The sequence below is a fragment of the Populus trichocarpa genome, chromosome 17 (genome assembly GCF_000002775.5).
Source record: "Populus trichocarpa isolate Nisqually-1 chromosome 17, P.trichocarpa_v4.1, whole genome shotgun sequence".
Taxonomy (NCBI): domain Eukaryota; kingdom Viridiplantae; phylum Streptophyta; class Magnoliopsida; order Malpighiales; family Salicaceae; genus Populus; species Populus trichocarpa.
This window is the reverse complement of record NC_037301.2, coordinates 12,346,470-12,358,439: the sequence shown is the minus strand read 5'-3', so window position 1 is coordinate 12,358,439 and position 11,970 is coordinate 12,346,470. Positions and strand designations below refer to the sequence as shown.

Genomic DNA, 11,970 nt, shown 5'->3' with positions numbered 1-11,970 from the left:
GGCGGATGCCTCTCTAAATGCAATAATGTCAGAGTCTCTCTAACGATATGGACGATAAAGCAACATAACAAGCCAAGTCCCGCTACCTGTTCCTTTCAGATTATGTTAGCTGTTCAAGTTCTTAACTCAGAGGTATATAGGCATGTGTATCATTTACCAAGGCTTGGAAGCTTAGCTCGACAATGTGCTAATCAGTCTGCGGAACGGCTATGTAAATTTTCATCCAAGAATCATATGGAAAAGAATTTATTTGTAATATTTGACATTCAGCTTTGATGAAACAACTGATTATTGGTGCCGCAGTTCTGATATTACATACAAAAAACAGCCAGTTCACTAAGCTGGTTACACTAGGGACTTAACTTCGAACATGTGGGACTATAGCAAACCCAGTGACAGTTCCTGCAAAATGATGAACCCTCCAGGGGTAAAAAGCACCATGGCGACGAGCCGGGGTGACATTATTATCAAGTGCACTTTCGACAAGTATTCCGGTTAAATTGCAGGGTCAAGAGCTCGTTCTATTTCTTCTAATGAACGTCCCTTCGTTTCCACAACATTAGCTGCTATGTACAAGACACCAAGAAGACAGATGCCTGAAAATCCTAAATATACAGAGCTGATCCCAAACTTGTTCACAAAGCTCAAGAAATACAGGCCGATGACAAAATTTGCAGCCTGTTACCACAGCAAAGCAAGTCATTATTAGCATGTAATGTCAACCAATCAAACATTCTCAAAAAACAAAAAAGAAATCAAGTAGATTAAACATAAGTTCCATTGGCATGTACCCACTCGAAGACAAGTAAAGAATACACAAAAATACATGACTACAAATATGCCCAGAAAACTCCAGAGAAAAGAGGCATTCTGTTGGTATTATCTCTAAATCAACCATGGGCTCCCCTACAGAAATGCATGTGCATTCATATTTATACAAAATGAACTATTCAAAGTCATTGGCAAATGAAATGATGACTTGTTTTGCGGTCACCATCTTAATTCCAGCCAATTGCATATCTATATGTTCAGGTTGTGTTTTGCTCTTATTGCATAGCAGTTTTTGAAGGTGGAAACTAGAGGCAAAATTGCAAATCATTCCACACTAGCACACTGCTAATTCTCTGCAGTTGGAAAACCATAGTTTACAAATGTTCTTCTTCATGACTTACCCAGTGCATGCCCAAGGATAAGGCGACTGCTTTTGCTCTAATTCTGGAGGCAAATATCTCTGGGAGAAGAAGAGCAGGCACAGGACCAGCACCAAGTGAAAACGACAACACATAGCTGTATTAAGAGATGAGAAGTCACATTTAGATTTCAACGTCCAAGTGGACAAAAATAACACACACCAGAAAAAGGAGAAGCTCAATTAAATCTCATTTTAACCCCTCTCCACCCCCTTCTCCCCAGACACTCATAAACAAGAGGAAAGAAATGAGCTTGACTGATCTCACAAAATAATTGACTTACCAAACTGTCCCTAGAACAGCTAGGGTTCCAGAATATGGTGCTAGGGCCTTCCAAGTGAAGGACAAGGAAAGCAGCAGCATTGAGGCAGCCTTCATAACCAAAGACACAGAAATGGAAGTGTATTAGATACAATATTATCCTACACATTCGAAACATTTTTCCCTGGGAATAGAAATGTTTGTAATGAAAGATGCACAAAAGATGTACTTGGAACTTGGACATGTGGAGGGCTTCTAGTTATAGAGGGTTGAAATTATGTAACCAAATTCTATGCCATGTGTGCTGGAAGAAGAAAAGGTAGACAGACTAGAAATACTAATATTATCTAAAATAGTGCATCGATAATGCCTAAGCAACCATCAGCTCATCAATATGTTTTATAATGCCATCTATCAGTCACCAAAGACAGAGAAGAAAGGAGAGTTCATGACTCAAGAATCCATTCAGGTCACAAAATAAGACTTTATGATTGGAAACCATTAATGCACATCTTACTTTCAGCATATAAAGGTGACTAGTATGAACAGACCAGACCACTAAACCCTTGTCAAGATAACTTCTTAATGTAGATTGGCCACTGTTTCTTTTACTTTTTCTGTGTTCTCTTAACTCAATAATTCCCGACTAGGTATTGGACCAATAGGATTGAAAGTCAGTTTTATAACAATTCTTAGTAGAAGTACTTGATTATAGAAAATCAAGTTCATCAGTGTGGGCTGAGAGAGAGAAAAGGATAATGTGTAACCGAAATCAGATGCAGAAGGTAGTTAAAAAGGGTGTCAGCTCTGTTCTTGATGATCATAAAAATGCGACAGAAAATTATGTTTATTTGATTAAGAAGAGTGAATGGTTTGAAACTACCAAATAACCTACCATTCCAAAAAAGCTAGTGATCAGAAGACTCTTCCTTCCTTGCCTGTCCATTAAGGAAGATGCAATAGTTGTACCTGGAAAAAGCCATTCAAATTAAAACATTTGCAAATTGCAAAGTTATACATGCACCTAATTTCATGGGGAAAGATAACAATTTTTTTACCAAAGACGTTTGATGCCCCAACAAGAGCACTGGCAGCAACATCTGATTCAATGCCAGCACTACGGAACACGGCAGTTGAATAATACACCACAGCATTTATCCCAGCCATTTGTTGGAAAAAGAAAAGTGCTACACCAACGCTCACAACTGCATAAAAATTAAAAATAACTCATTTACCCTGACAAATCAAACTTACTAGCTGTACAAGTAACATAATAACAAGTTGCAACAACAGTAAGCTATAGAAGATTACTTTGGACATTATTTTACTTGTGAAAACATTATTTTCCAAATAGCTATAATCACTAAACATGCTTTTAATACAGATATGCAGGGTGAAAACCGTGAAATTTTATCCCCATTCATTGTTTTGGCAATATTGGCTTGGAGGGTTGCGGGGAAGTACAATCTTTGATTTTCAGAGAGTCCATCAAACCTTTATGCAGTCAAGCCTGAAGTAGTGGATTTAATGGAGGCATCAACAACTAACTAAAACACAAAGGTGCAGTCATGAGTATGTTCAGAAAATTTAGGAACATTAGAAATCTTTTAAAGTGGCAAATAATGCTTCAAATCAGACAAAGATTTTATCATTTGATCCAGATTATTGTTTGGAAGTCCAATAACCCAAGATCTACATTTTTTGTTTGAACCCGAGACTTATGAGTACCTTTCCAATAGCGGCTGCTAAACAGGTCAAACCATCCAGCTTCTTGCTCAGCAGAACCTTGACTAGCCACATTTAAATCGGTCATGACATCAGCAACTCTTTCTTTTCCATAAAGCGTCATTATGGATTTTTCAGCTTCAGAAAATTTTCCTTGCTTCAAGATAAAGAAGTTTGTCAATGACCTCTAAATGAATTATTAGTTTAGATAAAAACGTGTGCAATTAAATCCAAACTCTTATCAAATGTACAAAAGCTCATTGACATGAAATTAAATACTACAACAAAACCTGAAAAAGCCACCGAGGACTTTCTGGAGAAAATGCCATTCCCAGTGCCAATAGAACAGCAGGAACAGCTGAAATGCCAAACATTGTCCTCCACCTGAAGGAGGCATATAAATAGACTCAAGTAAATAGATAGTCATTAATTAGATGAAAGAAAAGGTTGTTAATGAAAGATGATTTCTAGTAAAGAGCACTTTATTGGCCATTTAAGAAATAATCAGCATCGAAACTTCAACTTGGTGCCACTCATTTTAGTCTTATTGATAAATTGTGCAGAAAACATGCGTTCTTTTGACATGACAACTTCAATTTTGCCAAACACGTATTGAATGGATGATCTGAACTTCTATCTGGAATGCTAACAAGACAACAGCTTATAGTTACATTTTTTTTTATCAATAAGTCAATGACACAGGAGCATTAATTTCAATTCCTTCTGTAATATTCTTCAATGCTACACAAAACTAAAGCCAGGTTTAAGACTCTTTCTCTTAAGGTTCCATCCAAACTTGTGCACACACAATACGCACCTAGAAAGAATCTGAGCAAAGAACTCAATGTGCATGCAATTGAGCATTGCTAGAAGAGTTAGTTAAAGTTAACTAATACGGCATCGTACTCTTGAGACTAGGAGATATCATAACCTTTGAATGAGTTCACTTTAAATCTTCACAAAGTTAAATTTCCAAGATCAAAGAATTTTCAAAGCCAATCATGAGGGTATAATGTTGTTGCTGAATGCATGTCTTGAACTCTTTAGTGTTTATTCTCTACTCCTAAAAAAGATATGCTCAGTTTAGGTTATCTTCATTCGGGAAAATGCCCCCAGTACCACATCTTTTTGCAACATCTATTCCTTTCCATTTCAATTAATTTTACCCACTCAGACAAAATGCGATTAGTTTATCTCCAACAATTGATGCAGTTACCTAATCTTGTTCACCTAGATCAAAGTTTTATAAGAGATATTAATAACAAATACGGGTTGGGGGGGGGGGTTGCAAAGGATATTCCAACCTCAACTCATTGAACAACTATCTAAAACAACACCGACGAGAAAAAAAAAATCAAGAAAGGCGCTAAAAGGGAAAAAGAAAGGCTTAAGAAATGAAGTCATGGATGGAAAGCTCATGAACTTAACATTCTTCCATCGCTCGTTTCATATGTACAACTCTTCATCACATAAATCAAAAGATTATACACAACCTTGTCATTTTGCCTTGCTGTATTCCAGAAGAGCTTATGTCAAAAATCACATTAAAATTTTGTCTGGCATGAGGGCTAACCTCATTAACTTTACACAACCTCGTATACTAGTTCTGTTCTCCTGTTTTCAAAGCATGTTGAAACCCATCTTCTTGCTGGCACTTGGATTTGGTTAAGATTCAGAAGATCAATCACTTTCTAAACGTATCAACAACTTGCCTTTTGAGCCATTTAGATAATGAAGAGAAGCAAGGATAAAATGTATTGACTGCTCAACTATTTTTAAACTTTCCTAATGCAAAATGATTGCCACTCTCCAAATTCCAGACTAGCAGACAGGTTCTATTCAGGCCACATGTCATGCCAATCTGAGAATTTGAAAGGTCAAATTCAAAATTGATCTCTCCTTTCCTTATCTAAATCATATTCCACTTGGCAACGACAAGTATAAGAATCAATGAGTACCTCTAAACAAAAAACCAAAAAACACAGTAGATAATTATTTGCTGCTTCCCAGTATGACATATCTAAGCAGCTAAAATTCCATTGCTCCATCTTTGAAGTCTATCATCAATAGCTTCTACTCATAAAATCCAAAAACTTTCTTGTGCACAAGGAAGAAATCATTCTTAAAGCAGACCAAAAGCTTTGTTGTTTATATGGTGAGGTATTTAAACCTATGGCTTACTAAAAATGCTTATTTCTTTCTTCAGGTTGATTAAACATAGCCAAATCGAATGTGCAACCACTAAAGAATGCAAATAAAACATACCATATAGGATTTCCTGCCAATGGCAATCCCGCTACCAATGCCAAAAGAATCCCAATGCATATAAAAAGTTGGTTTACAGACCCCAGCGCACCACGGATTTCAGTTGGCGAGATCTGACCAAAACAATAAGTACACTGCTAGATTAGCTCTTGACAAACTACAAACACTCACAGTGACCTTATGAAAATGAAGTAAGTTACAACCTCAGATATGTAAAGTGGCACGATAGCAGAAGAAATACCAATTCCTATACCAGCAAGTAGACGCCCAATTATCATAGTCTGTACACTCTGGGCCGTAGAACTGAAAAATTTTATAGGACCACTTGAAACATAGCTTTTGCAAGAGTATTGAAAATCAGTAGCCCAAAATATAAAAGATAAAGAGCAAACCAGAGCACAGCACCAATTGTTAGCGGAATTGCATCCAGCTGAAAAGTCCTTGTTCTCCCAAACTTATCAGCCAATGCTCCCCCAGTAAATGAACCAACGGTAGCACCAGCAAGCAATGTGCTAACAATCCATCCTACTCAATCATTAGAATGCCAAGAATTATAAGCAACCCAGTAACGGCCAATTAAATAAACAAAAAAACAGACAAAGAACCGCAGCCATGTCTAACAAACCAAAACATCTCTGTTTTACTAGTTTGGCAAATGGCATTCTCTGTTTCCTTGAATTAAACTCAGGCAATCTACCAGCAAAGCACGGAGCTCTTAAAGAAACAACAAACAAACTCCCATTTATGAATGAATGAATGAATAAACAAACAGCAGTTCCTTGCCTTGTAAGACAGTATTTTCAACAATACCAAGATCCTTGGCAAGATACTCCAGAGCACCATTCACCACCCTGAATCAACATCATCATTCAAAACCAATAAAAACAATTGAAAATATGACTAATAATCATGGAAAATGCAAATTAATTACTTAATTACCCTAAATGATAACCAAACAAAATAGCTCCTAAACAAGCAACTCCAACAAACGGCAAAACCGAAGCTTTCCCTTGCTGCTGCTGCGGCACAGGCACAGCGCAAGTAACATCATCCTCAGATTTTAATGGCCTGACTTCTTCCACATCTCCTCCATCTAAAAAAAAAAATTAAATCCAAATCAAACACGTAACTTCACAAATAAAATAAAAACAATCAAAACGGACGGACCGGAAGCGAGAGCTTTGAGGACAGGGCGGGAGTGGAAGAGAGAGAGCGAGTGAGTTCGGTTGCCATGGAGGAGGAGGAGGAGAGTGAATTGAGACGCAATCCAAAAGAAGACGAAGATAGTTGAGAGTTTCTATTGCTGAAATCAAGGGAGGAGGTGTAGTGCTGCTTTTGACTTTTTAGAGCTCTAAAGCCTACTGCTAGGCTAGGCTTTTGGTGTTAATGCTGCCTTTGACTCCTCCGCATCCGCCTCCGCCTCCCCCATACATTACTACTGCTTGCATTTTACTTCAAGATTCAATCACACAAAAGTCAATGAATAAATAAATAAAAACACTCAAATTAAAGAGAGCAGAGAAAAAGCTAAAGCCAATGAAGAGAGAAACATTTAAGGCGTAAAAAATGAAATGATCGAATCGAAGTAGTCAAGGCGGAAGTTGAATTACCGAGTGACTCAGAGAAAAAGGGATGATAGGACCACTGATGAGTGAACACGACTGAAGTTGCTTTTCTTTTTTCTAGTGTAAACTGTTTGGATCAGAGGGGGAGGCTTTGGGAATTCCGTTGAGAGTGGAGACCGGGAAACAGTTGCTGTCCGCTTACTGGGAGCTTACCAGACAAAACAAGAGAGTGAACAGAGTTGGTGGAGATTTCAACTCTCTTTCCTTTCGTAATCATTTCCTCCGTGAATAATTAATTTCGTTGGTATTTAAATAATCAAATAATTAATTTTTTTTTTTTTTTTTTGACAATAGTAGCAGTGTCCTACAGTGGATAAAATGCGGAGGAGGAGGAGATCTGCGCTGGAGGGGTGGCAGGAGGATGGATCCGCATGTGACGAAAGGCAGGTGTCTGCGTTTTCTGTTCCCTCTGGTCATTTGGCAGTTTCTGTTCGCTCTTTCCACGTCATGTAAGGATGTCAAGATTCGGTTGTTGAGCTGGAAAAATAAATATATTAGCAGAACCTGATTGGTGTGGGAAAAAGCCAATGAAGTAGTCCTGGAATTCTTTGAGTTATTTAAATCTTTTCATGATTTTTTTGCACTGCTAAATTACTTACTTATCCTGGAAAGAAAAAAAATTAACTTTTGCCTGGGAGCTTTTGAGAGATTTTTCTTTTTCATGCACATTGTAATTACTCTATTATTCTTTAAGCAAAAACAATCTTAAAGCCTAACTTTAAGCGCTTATTTATTATTTTATATTGGTTTTTTTTTTTACAATAATCAAGTGATTTCAAGGGCGATTAAATAATTTAATTAATAATAATAATAAAAAACATTGTTGGCGTGTTCTTTGAAGACGCCAACGAGTGAGCCACCCCACCATCTTCGGGCGATACATGTTGTGGCTCGTTAAGACGAGAAATGAGCTTCCTATATGTTTTCCGATCCGTCATGGTGAATACTATTATTTTGAAGAGCACTGATGCCTAAATTACCTCTGGTTTGGTGGCAGATAACTTTCTTTTTTTTCTTTTTTTTCTTGGTTTTCATGTATGGCTTTGCAATATTTCAAATTAGCTCCTTAATTTGTTTTTCACTAGGATTTGATTCATGTTCTTTTAATTGTTATTTTGCTTATTTAGATTAACTTATAGAATTGATTTTCCCCCCAATTTTATCCTCCATCATTTTTTTAAAGATTCAAAATTAGTCTTTATTTTTTTATATTTATTTTACCTAGGATAATTTTAAAAATTGATTTTTTTATTTCATCATTTTTTTTATTATATTACATATCATATTTAATTCTTGTATTTTTATTGCTATTTTTTTTTTACCTTAACAAGCTTTTTAAGTTGATTTTTTTTTAATTTCACCCTCCAATATTAAGTTGAGTTTATTAATCCAGTCTAAGATTTAAAAGGGTGAGCTTAACAAATATTTGGGAGATTCACTAGAGTTCTTTTTTTTCTCTCTTTTTAAAACTTGTGCTTTTTAGTTTCATCAATTAGCAATTGATTTGATTGAATATTGTGCTCCGCAAATTATTTATGTTTTTGACTTGTATAGAATTTTTCATTGATTTTTAAAATTACTCGGATTATCTCTGGTCATTTAATTTGTTGTTTTTTGTTAAATTTAATTTCTTTTTAAAGAATGTTTTTTTAATTAAGTTAAATTTATTGCTCAATATTTGTTTTTTTAAATAACATCCAGTGTATCATCAATTCCTATTTTTTAATAATTTTTTAAAGGTTATACAAAAATATCCGGCCCATGATGCAGCACAAGATAAAAAATTATTTTTAAAAAACTTATAGTTTTATAATTTTATCATTCAAGATTTGATTTATTTGGAGATTAGAGTTCTATAATTTTGTTTTTGCTTTTTATAGAATTTTTAATTAATTTTAAAAATAATTCGAGATATCTCAATTAGGATATTAATCTTAAGTTTTTAGAACAAAATCTCAATCCCACACAAACTGGCATACATCATGTTGAATTGCTACGATCTCCAAGAAATCAATACAACATCTCAATCTCCTACACTTATGAATTGATGAATTTTCAGTGGGGCACTTCCCTTTCTTTTTAATAGTTATCTCTAACCAACCTGTCTTCTCAATGGACACTTATCTTTCTTATCAATGGCCGCACCGCCTAGCCCTCCCTCTAGTACACCACCTATATAATTATTCTCCATCATTACTCCACATGGTATTTACAACTCCATGCTCTGCAAAATAAATTCATGTTTTTAACCATTTTTAAAGTGTATTTGCAGTTGTTGTTTATTTTTTCTTAGGGCCATTGACCTGCCTTTTGGTTATGTGGAAAACCAGAGAGGAATTAAGGCGAAGAACTCAAATCGATCCAAGTCCTCGGAAAGTTATGGTGTGATGACACACACTTCAAAGCTAGCTTGTTAACGTATAGTTCCTCCAGCCCTAACAACTAATACTAAGCATTGTCACAACCATTGCATCTGCTTACAAATTCTTTGAAGACAAGTTCTCCTTCCAGATTTCAAAGCTTCTCTGTAGAATTAAACATGCACAATTTTCCTTTATCTGAACCTGCTAACATGTGGGCACAGCGACATCTACCTTTAGGGTTCTAGAACCCTGATCTCGGATCCTTATTTTATCTTCTCGAGCTCTACATAAAGCAACAGAGTACTGTACCTAGTATGTATGTAAACTTGTTCGCACAAGTACCAACAAGCTTCGTTAATTGAGATAAGAGGATATTGGTTTATAATAAATAATAATCGTGGAGAACCTTGCGTTAATATGTGTTTTAGTATATGTCATTCCTCCTCTCGTCAGATATAGGTATAGTTATTAAAACCATTTCCGGAGTTAACCCGGCACAAGGCCCGGGTTATGAGTCACACGTCAATTAATTTTTTTTTAAATAAAATAAAATAGTTAATTCAAATTTTAATTGAACTATAAATTAAGTCGCAAGATTGTTAAAGAAATTTAAAGATTAAAAAAAAAACAATTGCACCGCAGTACCAAAAGTCATGACTACACTTATTATTAGAAAACATTTGTGATTTGTATACAATGTACATGCTACATTCCATGGAAAACGAATTGGATTTGTACTGTAAGAACCAATAATAACTTGGAGGTGGGACAATTTCGGTGACTTGGGCAATCTTCCTATGTTAATGTCTGCACGATCAGTTCAACATCAAATTAATACTACAAGAAATGTCAAATAATGACTTCTAAAAGAGTAGTTTACTGATTAGGTGGGAGGCATATGTTATCACACGACTTTACGAGAAAAACCAAAGACCTTTTCGAGCAACAGTTGAGACTTACATCAAAAAGTTTCTATGTTAATTGGGTGCTTCCAACATCCAATCCAACTTCCTAATCACTCCTTAATTACTGCACCAATTAATTAAAAAAAAAAACCCAGAGGAAAACTAAACCAAGATGAAATATCATGATCAATCTCCATGAACAGCCAAGTGTTATATCATGATTTGTATGAAGTGATTGGTGATAATTATGCAGCCCACATTTTCAATTAAACACAACGGATTATCTTGCCGACCCCTACATAGTTACCATGATGATTTAAATCTTTGTTGATCTTGATGTATGACAGTACTGAATCAAGAGACTGTTGTTGGATCACGATCCCATACCTTACTTGCGTGTGATGCAAAACCCTAATTGATGTATACAAGTTCATTGACAAGGCAACTATAACGTATAATTAATTTGTATGGTTGGCCATCCAGTCTTATCTCGATTATGTATCTCTAATAGGACAACATTACATGGTAACTGAACCACTGTTATAAAACCCGATCTGTCCTAAGATTTCAATTAGCTCACTCAGTGTCTATTCAAGATCTTTTTTAAGAAAAATAAAATGATATCATTTTAAAACAATAATCAAATCAAAATTTACCCTAATTTATTTATTTATTTTTCTTATTAATGTGGGTGTCCAGGCCAGTTTGCGTGCACCTTGACTAATCCCACGGGCCCTGAAATTAACGACTATATAAGCCTCCAGTGGCTCTGAGGTTTGTTGGACTCGAATTGGTGACCTCTACGAAGCAAACTTAGGGTCTGATCAGTTGAGTTACACTTTTTAGGGTTAATTTTAATTGAATTATAGATTGACTTGTTGGATCGACCGGATTTAACCATGTCAGTTTTTAATTTATTTTAACACAAAGAGGGTGTGAAAACAATTATATTTTTAAATATTTTTATTTAAAAATAAATTAAAAATTTCATGAGCGTGATCTAGGGCACGGGTACCCGTGATAACCTGCTGAATAAGGTTTCTGAAAGATGCCCTGAACTGTGTATGAGCAAATTAAAGTAGGATTTATTAAAGATAGGGTTGTGAGTAATGCATTGAAAATTCTATAATTTCTGCGTAGATGACCGGATCAAAAGGATGTACGTTCTCACGATTTTGGGAACTGATTTTGAGGATATTAATCTCCAAATTGACCAAAACAAAGTTTTCTTACTGAAAAGTAAACATTATCGTCTAGTTCTTCAGCACCACAACTCTCTTCTCGTCGTGATGACTGCTTGTTGCTAGTAAAGAACACTAGGTCAATTATTATATATCTTTAAACTAGGTCCATCCAGCTAGATAGGCAGTACTAGGCAGATCAGACAAATGTCATGTGGTTTTTAATTAAGGAAAGCAACAAATGGGGAAGTTTATCAGAAGCCAGCCGTACCATTATTGTAGCTACAAGGAAGAGACATGACGAGACATTAATTTGACGTTCTATGATGACTTTTGGCAGGTTTAATTAATTAATTAATTAATTTCTTTATTTATTTATTTATAAGATGATATGCATGATCGATGCCATTCTCTATTCATTTTTATCAACACTGACATATACCAAATATCTTTCT

General features: G+C 35.4%; 1 protein-coding gene across 1 annotated transcript; it reads right to left on the bottom strand.

Moving 5' to 3' along the window:
- Positions 1–233: 233 nt before the first annotated feature.
- On the bottom strand, positions 234–7,283 carry LOC18099475 (plastidic glucose transporter 4). The gene is made up of 13 exons (XM_052448333.1): positions 7,220–7,283; positions 6,381–6,534; positions 6,225–6,292; positions 5,834–5,966; positions 5,645–5,744; positions 5,442–5,554; positions 3,467–3,560; positions 3,180–3,333; positions 2,510–2,656; positions 2,347–2,420; positions 1,474–1,562; positions 1,173–1,287; positions 234–678 (listed from the first exon to the last, which is right to left on the bottom strand). The coding sequence occupies exons 1-13, from the start codon at positions 7,281–7,283 to the stop codon at positions 496–498; spliced, it is 1,488 nt and encodes a 495-aa protein (XP_052304293.1). The 3' UTR covers positions 234–495.
- Between the last annotated feature and the right edge of the window lie 4,687 nt (positions 7,284–11,970).